This window comes from Somniosus microcephalus, chromosome 33 (genome assembly GCF_052327205.1).
Source record: "Somniosus microcephalus isolate GS21.2 chromosome 33, FLI_Smic_1.0, whole genome shotgun sequence".
NCBI lineage: Eukaryota > Metazoa > Chordata > Chondrichthyes > Squaliformes > Somniosidae > Somniosus > Somniosus microcephalus.
Window position 1 is genome coordinate 39,009,790 of NC_141019.1, and position 17,500 is coordinate 39,027,289.

General features: G+C 47.6%; 1 protein-coding gene across 1 annotated transcript in view; it reads right to left on the reverse strand.

Moving 5' to 3' along the window:
* LOC147097208 (ATP-dependent 6-phosphofructokinase, muscle type-like) overlaps window positions 1-17,500 on the reverse strand; it is a 51,400-nt gene that overhangs the window by 17,749 nt on the left and 16,151 nt on the right. The window contains 5 exon segments of the mRNA XM_085973106.1: window positions 11,199-11,263; window positions 13,820-13,945; window positions 14,901-14,993; window positions 15,814-15,909; window positions 16,148-16,256. Coding sequence (XP_085829232.1) covers window positions 11,199-11,263; window positions 13,820-13,945; window positions 14,901-14,993; window positions 15,814-15,909; window positions 16,148-16,256 — 489 coding nt within the window.

Sequence of the window (17,500 nt, forward strand, 5' to 3'; positions counted from 1 at the left end):
CGCGAGGAAAAGGAATAGAAACCCGAGAGAAACGATAAACTACCCGAACCAAGAGCCTGTGAGAAAAAGAGAAAGATAAACCTTTAAGAGCAGCTATATCAAAGATGAACCCCTGAAAAACTCCCAATTTTGGACCTAAAAGTGGGGCTAAGGTGGAACACGACACAAAAAAGAGAAAAAAAAAAAGATATCTATCTGAGACAAAAAAACAAACGACTACAATGAGCAGGGAAATGATATATCCTGAGCAATGCACAAAAAATAAAGCAAAGGAAAAAATACAAGTACACAACACTAAAAAAATAACCCAGAAATCCTCTACGTTGACTATACCACACACAAAGGGACTAAGCTGAAGAACAACCTCATATTCTACACCGAATACGTCACCTCCTGGAAGGAGACTTTACAAAAACACTACGCATACGTCTCCAGTGAAGGTATTGGCAGTGGAGGCAGACTGAAAATATGTAAAGATGGAAACCTAGATAAAGATGACCCCCTGCTAACCATAAGCTACTACAACAAAAATAGAAAGATCATGATACAGGGGAATGTGGAAAATCTGGACACCTTCGAAAAGGAATTCCCCCAGTTGAAAAACTAAGGCAGACACAAAGAGGACCAATGGACAGGAAGCAAAAGAGAGTCGAACAGAGGATGATGAGAGCCAAGTGGAGGAAGAAGAGAGACCAGCAGAGGAAAAACACCTCCCTGTCCATCTCCACCCCCCCCCACACCTCTCAACGAAAACAAAATGATGAAAGAGAATCTGGCCAAACTAGAACTTGATTTCAACGAATACAGAGAAACACTGGCCAAGAATTTGAAGGAGGAATTCAAACAGCTAAAAACGGAACACGAGTCCACCATCCACAAGATGAGAAAGACCATAGAGGAGCAAAGAAATGAGATCAAAGAACTCCTCCGTACTCAACAAAACAAAACGAAGGAGACCGTAGAAAGGCTCAGCAGGCAACACAAACCTCTTAAGGTCCAAAAACCTGAGGACACAAAAACACACACAAAGACACAGAACCCGCCGGATGCCACCCCACACGAAGACACACCGAAAGCCACAAACCCCGCTCCAACCAGCCCTCAGTCGAGTCATGCCCAGACTACTGCTAACCAGTCCTCACACACAGGAACACAAAAACCGACAGATACCCCCCCAAACGATGACACACCGAAAGCCCCAAACCCCGCTCCTGCCACACAACATATCCCAGAAACCCAGCCAACAACCAGCCACCAGGCGAGCCCTACCCAGACTACTGTTACCCAGTCTGAAAAACCAGCCCCTCAGGCGGTCCTGCTGACCGACTCCAACGGAAAGTTTCTGGACCCCCAGAGGCTGTTCCCAGACCATCAAGTCCTGAAAAAATGGTGCAGCAACACAGGCCAAGCAATGAAGATCCTGAACAAAGAAACCCTTGGAAGCCCCAAATGGATTGTGATCCACACAGGCACGAACGACCTACGCACCCTACAGGAAGGCACGGCTAGGGCGGTGAGCAGGATGGCAGAAAAGGCCAGCAGGGAATTCCCCGAGGCGCGGATCGTGATCTCCACACTACTGCCCAGAAAGGACACCCCAGCCTATATAATCCACAACACCAACAGGGAGATCGACACGAGATGTTCTGTCCTCCCCAACGTCTCCCTGGCCCATCATCCAAACATCAACACAAGGGACCTCTATGACGAAATACATCTACTCAAACAGCGGATGTGGGTCTTCGCAAGAAACCTCATAAACACTGCCAAAAGACGCAGCCCTCCCACCCCCTCTACCATTGGGAGCCCAAACAGGACCACCAATGTCCCCCACCCCCCTTTACAAAACCAACAACAGAACCGTGCTTTTATACCTGACCCAAGACCCCCCTCTAGACCACAGACTGTAGACCAAGAACTGAGAAAGATCATGACGATGCTGAACAGCCTGATAGAAAGCCAGAGAAATTATTAATATTGTTATTTATCATTATTGTTATCTTATCAGTATTATTACTATTATTAGATAGATATATGTGCATGCCTCATGAAATTTATACTAAATCATCATTTAGCATTATAGAAAATAGTGTTTCCACACTCATCCCACAAAATAGGTCCATTTTATTTCGTTTTATTGAACTATATAAATGCGTTCTTTCCACATAAGCTGCTGGAATATCCAGGGCCTCCGCTCCTCAACTTTTGGGATGAAGAGTACAGACCCTGAATTCCTAAAAGCTATAAAAGACATTGATATAATTGTGTTAACAGAAACATGGTGCCAAAAGGACGTGCCGACCCACTGTCCTCCAATGTACCATGAAATCATTGTGCCCTCAGTAAAGAACACTAAAACACGCAAGGGCAGAACCTCCGGGGGAATATTGGTGTGGTATAAGGGAGAACTGGACAAACACATCTCACCGGTAAAACAGGGGAAATCACACGTATGGCTAAAACTAGATAAAAATATAGGAATAGCAAAAAAAGATGTTTACTTATGTGCGATCTACATACCTCCAATAGATTCGCCATATTTCGAAGAGGAGTTATTTGATACTCTCCACATGGAAATCAGCCATTTCCAGGCCCAAGGAAAGGTGATAATATGTGGGGACCTAAATGCAAGGACCGGTTGTGAACCTGACTTCATAGACCCACAGGGAAACAACCATGTGTTTGGCCAGACCCCTTTAGATGTCACACCAGCCATCGCAAATCGGAACAACCTTGATCGTGAAATAAATAAAAGCGGTAGGGAGGTAGTGCAACTCTGCCGAGCCTTAGGCCTGTACATAGTTAATGGTAGGTTCAGAGGGGACTCCCTAGGGAGACTCACATACTCCTCAACTCTTGGGTCTAGTGTGGTGGACTATACAATCACTGACCTGGACCCCTGCGATATCAACGCATTCACTGTCAGGCAGCAATCCCCCCTCTCAGACCATAACCAAATAAATGTGTACCTTAAACTTTCTGCCCAAACTACAGACACAAAAAAGGAACCCAGTAAGCTCCATAAAATAAACCAGACATACAGATGGGCCCCAGACAGTGGAGATAAATTCATCACAGCACTAAATTCACCTGATCTCACAAGTAAAATTTCAAAATTTAAAGAAAATCTATATGAGATCACCAGAGATGGTGTAAACACGGCCATAGAGGATATAAATATGATCTTCCATGAGGCAGCTGTAAAAGCCGACCTCGTGAAACAGAAGAGGAAGCGTCACAAAAGACAAAATAAAAATATGAAATGGTTTGACCACGAATGCAAAAATGCCAGAAAAGACCTGAGAAAAATATCAAACCAAAAGCATCGGCAACCAAACAATCCGGACCTACGTACTAGATACAATGAAACCCTCAAAAGATATAAACACACCATTAGGAACAAAACACAAAACTATACCCACAAAATACTCGAAGAAATTGAAAACTCCACCAATCCAAAACAATTCTGGGAAATGTGGAATAACCTGAGTACAACACAATTGCAAGCATTACCAATCCAAGATGGCGACATCTGGAGAACACATTTTGAAAACCTCTACAAAGACATCCCAATAAACGAAACAAACCCAAGTCAACATCAGGTCACAGAAAAACTCCACACATTAGAAGCAACAATTAAAGACAACCAAAACCCTCTAGACTCCCCAATCACATGGAAAGAACTGGCCACAAAAACAAAATCTCTCCACCTAAAGAAAGCCTGTGGCCCAGACAACATCAAAAATGAAATGCTCAAGTTCAGCAATATGGAGATGCAGGGTGCGATACTCAAACTATTCAACATCATATTACGCTCAGGCTGTTTTCCCGATATCTGGTGCCAAGGACTAATCTCCCCCATATATAAAAGTGGAAACAAATCAGACCCAAATAACTACCGCGGCATCTGTGTCAACAGTTGTCTAGGGAAGTTATTCTGCAGTATTCTAAATAGTAGATTACTTGATTTTCTTAACAAACATAATATCCTCAGAAAAAACCAAATAGGCTTTCTTCCAAAACACCGCACCGCCGACCATATCTATACCCTTCACACCCTCATTGAAAAACATATACACCAAACAAAAAATGGGAAAATATTCGCCTGTTTCATCGACTTCAAGAAAGCCTTTGACTCTATATGGCACGAAGGGCTCTATTATAAACTTCTTCAGTGTGGAATAGGGGGCAAAGTCTATGACCTTATTAAATCAATGTATCTGAAAAACAAATGCGGGGTCAAAATTGGAGACAAACGCACCGATTTCTTCACCCAGAGAAGAGGCGTCCGGCAGGGCTGCAATTTGAGCCCGACCCTGTTCAACATATACATAAATGAATTAGCAGACATGCTGGAGCAAAGCGAGTCACCAGGTCTCCGTCTCCTGGATGGAGAAGTGAAGTCCCTGTTCTATGCGGACGACCTGGTTCTGCTGTCTCCCACAGAACAGGGATTACAGCAACAACTAGACCTACTCGACAAATACTGCCAAAATTGGGCTCTAACAGTAAATCTAAAGAAAACCAACATCATGATTTTTCAAAAAAGACCCAGATGTCAGGAAAACAAATACCAGTTTACCCTCAGTGATACCACTATAGGACACACTATGAGCTACACCTACCTTGGTCTAACTATTACAGCATCAGGGAGCTTCAGCATAGCAGTGAATGCACTAAAAGAAAAAGCCCGAAGAGCCCTATATGCAATAAAAAGAAAATTCTACAACATCCAAATCCCAATCAAAATCTGGCTCAAAATATTTGACAGCATAATCCTGCCCATTGCACTGTATGGTAGTGAAGTATGGGGCCCGCTAAATCACCAAAGCTACACTAAATGGGAAAAACACACAATAGAAGCCCTACATGCAGAATTCTGCCGAAGCATCCTTCGCACCCAAAGAAAAACGCCAACAAATGCATGCAGAGCCGAACTAGGCAGATACCCACTGATAATAAACATCCAAAAACGAGCACTAAACTTCCTAAATCACCTCAAATCTAGCTCCCCAGACACCCTTCATTTCAAAGCCTTTCAGACCCAAGAGCTAAACCCAGAAAAGAGTCCCCTGAGTCAGCTGCTACTGAAACTAAGTACTCAGCCGGACCCTGACCAGCCCCAGACCAACACAGCCGTCCAAACACCAATCCGAGTGAACCAAATCATTAAAAAATGCAAAGAAACCTACCTGGAACATTGGAACAAAATAACCGAAAGCCAAAGCAGATTAGAATGTTACCGGGCCCTAAAAAGAGAATATAAACTGGCAGACTACCTCACGACCATCAGAGACACAAAACAGAGACAGACCCTCACCAGGTACAGACTAAGCGACCACCAACTGGAAACTGAAAAAGGCAGATACAAGAAATCCTGGCAGCCTAGAGAGAATAGAATATGCGATCAATGTCTGGCTGGCGAGGTTGAAACAGAAATGCATTTCCTCCTAAAATGCGAAAAATTCAACACATCAAGAAACATATTATTCAACAAGCTAAGCCAAACAACCCCAGATTTCAAGGAATTGGATGATGTCAAAATTGAGATTAGTCCTAGGAGAAGGAGACAGACCATACCTTGGGGCCAAATATGTAACAACATGTCACAACCTGAGGACTGTTTAAAAGTAAGACTGTTTAAAATTAATATTGAACGTACCAAATGAAGTAGAAAGACTGTTTAAAATTAATATTGTTTAAAAGTAATATTGTATGTACCCAACAAATGTCAAATCGATTGACACCTACAGAATGTTGGAAAACTGTACCTTTTTGCTATGTAAGCTTTGGCAATATGGTTCTCTGTAAACTTTCATGCCAATAAAGCATTTGAATTGAATTGAATTGAGCGAGAGAGAGAGCGAGAGAGAGAGCGAGAGAGAGAGCGAGAGACAGAGCGAGAGAATGTTGGAAAAATGTACCTTTTTGCTATGTAAGCTTTGGCAATATGGTTCTCTGTAAACTTTCATGCCAATAAAGCATTTGAACTGAACTGAACTGAGAGAGAGAGAGACAGAGAGAGAGAGACAGAGAGAGAGGGACAGAGAGAGGGACAGAGAGAGGGACAGAGAGAGGGGCAGAGAGAGGGACAGAGAGAGGGACAGAGAGAGGGACAGAGAGAGGGAGAGGGCGAGAGAGAGGGAGAGAGAGAGAGAGAGAGAGGGGGGGAGAGAGAGGGGGAGAGAGAGAGGGAGAGAGAGAGGGAGAGAGAGGGAGAGAGAGAGGGAGAGAGAGAGTGAGAGAGAGAGGGAGAGAGAGAGGGAGAGAGAGAGGGGGACAGAGAGGGGGACAGAGAGGGGGACAGAGAGAGGGACAGAGAGAGGGACAGAGAGAGGGACAGAGAGAGGGACAGAGAGAGGGACAGAGAGAGCGAGACACAAGAGAGAGAGAAACAGAGAGAAACAGAGAGAGAAACAGAGAGAGAAACAGAGAGATAGAGACAGAGAGAGAGAGACAGAGACAGAGAGAGAGAGACAGAGAGAGAGAGAGACAGAGAGAGAGAGAGAGAGAGGGACAGAGAGAGGGACAGAGAGAGGGACAGAGAGAAGGAGACACAGAGAGAGAGAGAAACAGAGAGAGAGAGAAACAGAGAGAGAGAGAAACAGAGAGAGAGAGAGACAGAGAGAGAGAGAGACAGAGCTGCCTTGGGGCTAAATATGTAACAACATGTCACAACCTGAGGACTGTTTAAAAGTAAGACTGTTTAAAATTAATATTGAACGTACCAAATGAAGTAGAAAGACTGTTTAAAATTAATATTGTTTAAAAGTAATATTGTATGTACCCAACAAATGTCAAATCGATTGACACCTACAGAATGTTGGAAAACTGTACCTTTTTGCTATGTAAGCTTTGGCAATAGGGTTCTCTGTAAACTTTCATGCCAATAAAGCATTTGAACTGAACTGAACAGAGAGAGAGAGAGACAGAGAGAGAGAGAGACAGAGAGAGAGACAGAGAGAGAGAGAGAGACAGACTTAGTGAACATAGCCTGGCCATCGAAAAAGGCAGACACAGGCAGACCCGGCTGCCAAGAGAGGACAGGATATGCTCTCACTGCAGTCAGGGAGTGGTAGAGACAGAGATGCACTTCTTCACAACTTGCAGAAACTATCAGGACATAAGGGAGAATTTCTACTCAAAATTCACAAAAATATGCCCTGAATTCAAAAATTTGAATGGCCTCCAAAAACTCCCATATCTATTGGGGGAACAGAGAAAAAGTGTAACTATAGCGGCAAACTATGTTACAGCTTGCCACAAGCAGAGGGACAACCAGTGACCATTAAATCTAAGAAAAGATTATATGCATATTATATGTGCATATAGCTATGTATACATGGGTATACTTGTCTATACACTGTATGTCCAGATCGGTGTTTATGTGGTCAATCATACATGTATTTCTGTGTTTTGGCAACATAAGATGTATCTTGTCATGCCAATAAAGCAATTTGAATTGAATTGAATTGAGAGAGACAGAGAGAGACAGAGAGAGAGAGACAGAGATGTAATTAAATCAATGTATACAAACAACAAATGTGCAGTTAAAATTGGAGACAAACAAACAAAATACTTCCCACAGGGGCGGGGGGTGATGCAGGGCTCGCCAATCTCACCGACACTCTTTAATATTTACATAAATGAATTGGCAAAACTACTTGAACAATCTACAGCACCTGGCCTCACCCTATATGAATCCAAGGTTAAATTCCTCCTCTATGCAGACGACCTGGTTCTGCTGTCACCAACTAAGGAGGGTCTACAGCAGAACCTGGATCTGCTGGAGTCATACTGCCAGACTTGGGCCATGACAATAAATCCCCAAAAAACCAAAGTCCTTGTGTTCCAGCAAAGATCCAGACATCAGGGACCCAAAATAAATTTCACACTAGGAACAACCAAAATTGAACAAACCACTAACTACACATACTTGGGCTTAAAATCAGTTCTACTGGAAATTTCAAACTGGCTGTGAATGAACTGAAAGAGAAAGCAAGAAGGGCTTTCTATGCCATTAAAAAATCAATCCAAATAGAAATCCCAATTATCATTTGGCTCAAAATTTTCAAATCAGTAATTGAACCAATTGCACTCTATGGCAGTGAGGTGTGGGGACCGCTAACACAACAAGAATTTGCAAAATGGGACAAACACCCAATTGAGATCCTACATGCAGAATTCTGTAAAAGTATACTCCGGACTCAAAGGAAAACCGTAAACAATGCACACAGGGCAGAACTAGGCCAATATCCATTAATAATCACTATCCAAAAAAGAGCCACCAAATTTTGGAAACACCTAGAAATGAGCAACCCCCAATGCTATCACTACAAAGCCCTGAAATGCCAAGAGAGGACCATAAAGAAGAATACCCTCAGTCAACTAGTCCTGGGACTCAGCGAAAACAATAACCAGCCCCAGGACAGTGACAGCGTAACACAAAGAATTCGACCCAACACAATCGTCGCTAAGCAAAAGGAAAAATATCTGTCATATTGGGCAGAAACAACAAAAACCCAAAGCAAACTCAATTGCTACTTGGCCCTAAACAGACAATACAACATGGCTGATTACCTGACCATGGTAAAGGATAGCAAACTGAGAAAAACTTTGACAATGTACAGACTTAGTGAACATAATCTGGCGATCGAAAAAGGTAGACACAGACAGACCCGGCTACCAAGAGAGGACAGGATTGCTCTCACTGCAGTCAGGGAGTGGTGGAGACAGAGATGCACTTCCTCACAGCTTGTAGAAAATATCAGGGCATAAGGGAGAATTTCTACCCAAAATTCACAAAAATATGCCCGGAATTCAGAAATTTGAATGACGACCAAAAACTCCCATACCTACTAGGGGAAGAGAGAAATTGCATAACACTAGTGGCACACTATGTTACAGCTTGCCATAAACAGAGGGACAACCAGTAAATATAAGAAAAGAGTATATATAAATTATATGAATGTATATTTATACACTCAGGGATATATCTGTTTATACACTGTATGGATAGATCTGTATTTTTGTGAACAAACATGAATGTTTTCTGATGCTTTGGCAACATAAGATGTAACTTGTCATGCCAATAAAGCGATTTGAATTGAATTGAATTGAAATTGAGAGAGAGACAGAGAGAGAGAGAGAGAGAGAGGTAGACAGAGCAGAGACTGAGAGAGAGACTGAGAGAGACAGAGAGAGAGACAGAGAGAGAGACAGAGAGAGAATGCAGAGCCGAACTAGGCAGATACCCACTGATAATAAACATCCAAAAACGAGCACTAAACTTCCTAAATCACCTCAAATCTAGCTCCCCAGACACCCTTCATTTCAAAGCCTTTCAGACCCAAGAGCTAAACCCAGAAAAGAGTCCCCTGAGTCAGCTGCTACTGAAACTAAGTACTCAGCCGGACCCTGACCAGCCCCAGACCAACACAGCCGTCCAAACACCAATCCGAGTGAACCAAATCATTAAAAAATGCAAAGAAACCTACCTGGAACATTGGAACAAAATAACCGAAAGCCAAAGCAGATTAGAATGTTACCGGGCCCTAAAAAGAGAATATAAACTGGCAGACTACCTCACGACCATCAGAGACACAAAACAGAGACAGACCCTCACCAGGTACAGACTAAGCGACCACCAACTGGAAATTGAAAAAGGCAGATACAAGAAATCCTGGCAGCCTAGAGAGAATAGAATATGCGATCAATGTCTGGCTGGCGAGGTTGAAACAGAAATGCATTTCCTCCTAAAATGCGAAAAATTCAACACATCAAGAAACATATTATTCAACAAGCTAAGCCAAACAACCCCAGATTTCAAGGAATTGGATGATCTGTCAAAATTGAGATTAGTCCTAGGAGAAGGAGACAGACCATACCTTGGGGCCAAATATGTAACAACATGTCACAACCTGAGGACTGTTTAAAAGTAAGACTGTTTAAAATTAATATTGAACGTACCAAATGAAGTAGAAAGACTGTTTAAAATTAATATTGTTTAAAAGTAATATTGTATATACCCAACAAATGTCAAATCGATTGACACCTACAGAATGTTGGAAAACTGTACCTTTTTGCAATGTAAGCTTTGGCAATATGGTTCTCTGTAAACTTTCATGCCAATAAAGCATTTGAACTGAACTGAACTGAGAGAGAGAGAGAGAGAGAGAGACAGAGAGAGAGACAGAGAGACAGAGAGAGAGAGAGAGAGAGAGAGACAGAGAGAGAGACAGAGAGACAGAGAGAGAGACAGAGATAGAGACAGAGATAGAGACAGAGATAGAGACAGAGACAGAGACAGAGATAGAGACTGAGAGGGACAGAGGCAGAGAGAGAGAGAGACAGAGAGAGACAGAGACAGAGAGAGACAGATGAGAGAGAGATGAGAGACAGAGAGAGAGACAGAGAGAGGGACAGAGAGAGGGACAGAGAGAGGGACAGAGAGAGGGACAGAGAGAGGGAGACAGAGAGAGAGAGACAGAGAGAGAGTCAGAGAGACAGAAAGACAGAGAGAGAGAGACTTTAGCAGCAAACTATGTCACAGCTTGCCATAAGCAGAGGGACAACCAGTGACCATTAAATCTAAGAAAAGATTATATGCATATTATATGTGTGTATATTTATGTATACATGGGTATACTTGTCTATACACTGTATGTCTAGATCTGCGTTTGTGTGCGCAATTATATATGTATTTCTGTGCTTTGGCAACATAAGATGTATCTTGTCATGCCAATAAAGCAATTTGAATTGAATTGAATTGAATTGAGTCAGAGAGAAAGACAGAGAGAGAGAGAGACGGAGACGGAGCAGAACAAACATTAAATGATGAGATAATTCTCTCGTTTCCCGAAAGTGCCGACCCCTCGCTGGGGAAGGGGTCCTCGCTGGACGTACCAGGTGTGCGCACTGGCTAAACACAGCGAGCCCCTCGATCGGGATCCCCTTCCACCGCCCCCCCCCCCCTGATTTAAGGTCCTCTTTTCCGCGATGGCTGGGATCAATAGGACGGAGACGGGGATCGATTACAAATGGTTGCAACGTTAATCGAACCCGCAGAGGGGGTTTAAAACACCCGGGATTGTTTTGCTGGCCAAACTCGCTCCCCATTTGCCCCAACTCCCGCAGAGGGGGGGCGGTGGTGCTCAGTTTTCGACCCCCCTGCCCCGATGCTAGTCGGCAAGGACCACCTTCCACGCAGCTTGATGGCCTCGCCAAAACGTTTCTCCTCCATAGCACAGGTCACATCTTTCGTCTGCAAAGGAGAGAGGAAACTCGGTTATCACTTCTGGTCCGCAGCACGCCAACTCAACTCAACGCAACACAACACAAGAGATAGGAGCAGGAGGAGGCCATTCCGCCCCTCGGGCCTGCTCCGCCATTCAATAGGATCATGGCTGATCCGAAGCTAGACTCACGTCCACTTCCCTGCCCTCTCTCCCCGTAACCCCTAATTCCCTTATCAGCTAGGAAACTGTCTATCTCTGTTTTAAATTTATTTAATGTCGCAGCTTCCACAGCTCTCTGGGGTAGCAAATTCCATAGATTTACTACCCTCTGAGTGAAGAAGTTCCTCCTCATCTCAGTTTTGAAAGGGCAGCCCCTTATTCTAAGATTATGCCCCCTAGTTCTAGTCTCACCCATCAGTGGAAACATCCTCACCGCATCCACCCGATCAAGCCCCCTCACAATCTTATATGTTTCGATAAGATCGCCTCTCATTCTTCTGAACTCCAATGAGTAGAGGCCCAACCTACTCAACCTTTCCTCATACGTCAACCCCCTCATCTCCGGAATCAACCGAGTGAACCTTCTCTGAACTGCCTCGAGAGCAAGTATATCTTTTCTTAAATATGGAAACCAAAACTGTACGCAGTATTCCAGGTGTGGCCTCACCAATACCCTGTATAACTGCAGCAAGACTTCCCTGTTTTTATACTCCATCCCCCTTGCAATAAAAGCCAAGATTCCATTGGCCTTCCTGATCACCTGCTGCACCTGCATACTAACCTTCTGTGTTTCATGCACCAGGACCCCCAATCTCTCCTCGTAGGACAATCCCCCCCATCCCAGGAAACAGTCTGGTAACCTCCGTTGCACTCCCTCTATGGCAAGTATATCCGACCTTAGGTAAGGAGATCTTTTGCAAGGAGGATGGAGTATAAAAGTAGGGAAGGCTTGCTACAACTGTACAGGGTGTTGGTGAGACCACACCTGGAGTACTGCGTACAGTTTTGGTCACCTTATTTAAGGAGGGATATACTTGCATTGGAGGCAGTTCAGAGAAGGTTCACTCGGTTGATTCCTGAGATGAAGGGGGTTGACTTATGAGGAAAGGTTGAGCAGGTTGGGCCTATACTCATTGGAGTTTAGAAGAATGAGAGGGGATCTTATTGAAACATATAAGATACTGAGGGGGCTCGACAGGGTAGATGCAGAGAGGATGTTTCCCCTCGTGGGGGAATCTAGAACTAGGGGGCATAGTCTCAGAATAAAGGGTCACCCTTTTAGAACTGAGATGAAACATAGAAACATAGAAGATAGGAGCAGGAGTAGGCCATTCGGCCCTTCGAGCCTGCTCCGCCATTCAATGAGATCATGGCTGATCATCCAAATTCAGATGCAGTATAATGTGGATAAATGCGAGGTTATCCACTTTGGTGGCAAAAACAGGAAGGCAGACTATTATCTGAACGGCAATAGATTGGGAGAAGGGGAAGTGCAACGAGACCTGGGTGTCCTTGTGCACCAGTCGCTGAAGGTAAGCATGCAGGTGCAACAGGCGGTTAAGAAGGCAAATGGTATGTTGGCCTTTGTAGCGAGATGATTCGAGTACAGGAGCAAGGGTGTCTTGCTGCAGTTGCACAGGGCCTTGGTGAGACCACACCTTGAGTATTGTGTGCAGTTTTGGCTGCCTTATCTGAGGAAGGATGTTCTTGCCATGGAGGGAGTGCAGCGAAGATTCACCAGACTGATACCTGGGATGGCAGGAATGACGTATGAGGAGAGATTGGGTCGATTGGGCTTACACTCGTTGGAGTTTAGAAGAATGAGAGGGGATCTCATTGAAACTTATAAAATTCTAACAGGACTAGACAGACTAGATGCAGGAAGGATGTTCCCGATGGCGGGGGAGTCCAGAACCAGGGGTCACAGTCTAAGGATAAGGGGTAAGCCATTTAGGACAGAGATGAGGAGGAATTTCTTCACCCAGAGAGTGGTGAACCTGTGGAATTCTCTACCACAGAAGACAGTTGAGGCCAATTCATTAAATATATTCAAGAAGGAGTTAGATATATTTCTTAAGGCTAAAGGGATCAAGGGATATGGGGAGAAGGCAGGGACAGGGTACTGAATTTGGATGATCAGCCATGATCTCATTAAATGGCGGAGCAGGCTCGAGGGGCCGAATGGCCTACTCCTGCTCCTATCTTCGATGTTTCTCTTTTTTTCCCCCACTCTCCCCCCACCCCACTTTAACTCCCCCTCCCCATCCTGTTCCCACTCTCTCCTCTCACCTTCCCGCTCCTCCCCTCCCCACCCGCTGGCTCACCACACCCAACCCTGCCAGAGGCACTCACTGATGTAAGAAAACTGTTAGGCACTTGGGATAAGCATTAAACAAAGCTTTAATCAACTTTTACAACATGGAGGTCTAGTTGTGTCCTTCACTAGTTCCTGTTAAGAATGTCCTGAGCAAGCTGGGCCCGTGCCCGAGTATTTATACTCTCCCTGGACAGCGCCACCCGCAGGCCGCTCAGTATTATTTCATAAGTCTTTCTTTCATGAATGACCGATTCATGTCACTCACCATCTGTACCAACTCCATCAGTGGGAGGCGAATGGCATGGTTGCCCGAGAGGCTGACCACGCAGGCGGGGGTCTCGGGCGTAGCTTCCAGCAGGGCCATCACGGCTTCTGCCCCCATCCGGCTGCCCTGAGCGTGAAGAGTGCGGGGCAAAAAAACAGAGCAAGGAAATGAGAAACATGGAAGGCACTGGGGAGGCCTCAATCCCATCAAAGCCCCTCCCCTCTGGTAGACTAATTGCCACCCATTCCTCCCCGTCACCACCCGCGGGTGACGGTGAATGTCATTGGGGTACGGGTGCCGTCCGGAGGCTCGCTCGAGCGGCCAGTAGATCATGGCTGTGCCGTCGAGCTATTCCACTACGCAGGCATCGCTGTGTTGTCCTCGTCGCCTGCAGTCCACGCACTCGCTCCCCAGCAGCGGACACTGCGTTGGGATCAAGGTCCCTTACTGACGGGGGCCCCTCAGTGCTGACCTTGCGACAGTGCGGCACTCCCTCAGTACTGCCCCTCCGACAGTGCCGACTCCCTCAGTACTGCCCCTCTGACAGTGCGGAGCTCCCTCAGTACTGCCCCTCCGACAGTGCGGTGCTCCCTCAGTACTGCCCCTCCGACAGTGCGGCCCTCCCTCAGTACCGCCCCTCCGACAGCGCGGTGCTCCCTCAGTACCGCCCCTCCGACAGTGCGGCCCTCCCTCAGTACTGCCCCTCCGACAGTGCGGCACTCCCTCGGTACTGCCCCTCCGACAGTGCGGCACTCCCTCAGTACTGCCCCTCCGACAGTGCTGCGCTCCCTCAGTACTGCCCCTCCGACAGTGCGGCTCTCCCTCAGTACTGCCCCTCCGACAGTGCGGCGCTCCCTCAGTACTGCCCCTCCAACAGTGCGGCGGTCCCTCAGTACTGCCCCTCCGACAGAGCGGCGCTCCCTCAGTACTGCCATCAGGGAGTGTCAGCCTGGATTATGGGGCAGGAACCCACGACCTTCTGACAGATTGAGCCACAGCGAACACTGTTGAAGAAATTCCATGGCCCATCCTTGTCTTAATGGATTAACATGAAACACAGAGAGCAAGTGTGATCCCTTACCAGAATCCGATCAAAGGCAGAGGGAGTCCCTCCTCTCTGGACATGACCCAAGATGGTAACTCGTGTGTCGTACCCAAGGCGCTTTGTAACCATCTGTGAAAGAGAGTGAGAGACAGAGAGAAAGAGACAGAGACAAAGAGAGAGAGCGAGACAGAGCGAGACAGAGAGAGACAGAGAGAGCGAGAGACAGAGAGCAAGAGAGAGAGAAAGAGAGAGGGAGAAATTGTTAACTTGCAATTAGTTAACCCGTGCAGTGCCCTGGGAGTGTTTGATGGGACAGTGTAGAGGGAGCTTTACTCTGTATCTAACCCATGCTGTACCTGCCCTGGGAGTGTTTGACGGGGACAGTGTAGAGGTAGCTTTACTCTGTATCTAACCCCGTGCTGTACCTGCCCTGGGAGTGTTTGATGGGACAGTGTAGAGGGAGCTTTACTCTGAATCTAACCCGTGCTGTACCTGCCCTGGGAGTGTTTGATGGGGACAGTGTAGAGGGAGCTTTACTCTGTATCTAACCCCGTGCTGTACCTGCCCTGGGAGTGTTTGATGGGGACAGTGTAGAGGGAGCTTTACTCTGTATCTAACCCCGTGCTGTACCTGCCCTGGGAGTGTTTGATGGGGCAGTGTAGAGGGAGCTTTACTCTGTATCTAACCCGTGCTGTACCTGCCCTGGGAGTGTTTGATGGGACAGTGTAGAGGGAGCTTTACTCTGTATCTAACCCGTGCTGTACCTGCCCTGGGAGTGTTTGATGGGGACAGTGTAGAGGGAGCTTTACTCTGTATCTAACCCCGTGCTGTACCTGCCCTGGGAGTGTTTGATGGGACAGTGTAGAGGGAGCTTTACTCTGTATCTAACCCCATGCTGTACCTGCCCTGGGAGTGTTTGATGGGACAGTGTAGAGGGAGCATTACTCACGTTCTTTATATATTCTGAGCTGATCGATTTACCCTCCTTGTCGATGGCTCCCTCTGCGATGATGATGATATTCAGTCTGGAGCCTCGCAATCTGGTCTGGAAGGAACCGACAGAATCAGAGCAGGCAGAGGGTGGATTTGACCCCAGGGTCCAGAGGGTGAAAGGTCGAATTCTGACCCACTGGCCCCACCCAGTTCCCGCTACGTGCGTCCATGAACAGCGAACAAACTCCCCCCTCCGCTCACCCCAGGACCTGCCCGTGCCCAGCCGCGTACGAGCCTGCTTGTGACTGTCTGGTCCGCGCGGGGTCGAGTGTCGCGATCGCCCTCCTCACCTCGTTCAGCCGCTGGCACAGGATCTCCTCCCAGTTTTGCGGGGGAGGTGATTCGGGAATGAAAACCCAGTCAGCCCCGCATGCCAGACCCGTCACTAGGGCCAGGTAGCTGTGGAGAGAGAGAGAGAGTGTGAGTGAGAGAGAGCGAGACAGACGGCGAGAGAGAGACAGACGGAGAGAGAGAGACAGACGGAGAGAGAGAGAGACAGACGGAGAGAGAGCGAGACAGACGGAGAGAGAGCGAGACAGACGGAGAGAGAGCGAGACAGACGGAGAGAGAGCGTGACAGACGGAGAGAGAGCGAGACAGACGGAGAGAGAGCGAGACAGACGGAGAGAGAGCGAGACAGACGGAGAGAGAGCGAGACAGACGGAGAGAGAGCGAGACAGACGGAGAGAGAGCGTGACAGACGGAGAGAGAGCGAGACAGACGGAGAGAGAGCGAGACAGACGGAGAGAGAGCGAGACAGACGGAGAGAGAGCGAGACAGACGGAGAGAGAGCGAGACAGACGGAGAGAGAGCGAGACAGACGGAGAGAGAGCGTGACAGACGGAGAGAGAGCGAGACAGACGGAGAGAGAGCGAGACAGACGGAGAGAGAGCGAGACAGACGGAGAGAGAGCGAGACAGACGGAGAGAGCGAGACAGACGGAGAGAGAGCGAGACAGACGGAGAGAGAGAGAGACAGACGGAGAGAGAGAGAGACAGACGGAGAGAGAGAGAGACAGACGGAGAGAGAGAGAGACAGACGGAGCGAGAGAGACAGACAGACGGAGAGAGAGAGACAGACGGAGAGAGCGACGGAGAGGGAGAGAGCGACGGAGAGAGCGCGAGGGAGAGAGAGCGAGGGAGAGAGCGAGGGAGAGAGCGAGGGAGAGAGCGAGAGGGAGAGAGCGAGGGAGAGGGCGAGGGGGAGGGCGAGGGGGAGGGCGAGGGGGAGGGCGAGGGAGAGGGCGGGAGAGAGGGCGAGGGAGAGGGCGAGGGAGAGGGAGAGGGCGAGGGAGAGGGCGAGGGAGAGGGCGAGGGAGAGGGCGAGGGCGAGGGAGAGGGAGAGGGAGAGGGCGAGGGAGAGGGCGAGGGAGAGGGCGAGGGAGAGGGCGAGGGAGAGGGCGAGGGAGAGGGCGAGGGAGAGGGAGAGGGCGAGGGAGAGGGCGAGGGAGAGGGAGAGGGCGAGGGAGAGAGAGCGACGGAGAGAGCGAGGGAGAGAGCGAGGGAGAGAGCGAGGGAGAGAGAGCGAGGGAGAGAGCGAGGGAGAGAGCGAGGGAGAGAGCGAGGGAGAGAGCGAGGGAGAGAGCGAGGGAGAGAGCGAGGGAGAGGGCGAGGGAGAGAGAGCGAGAGGGCGAGGGGAGAGGGC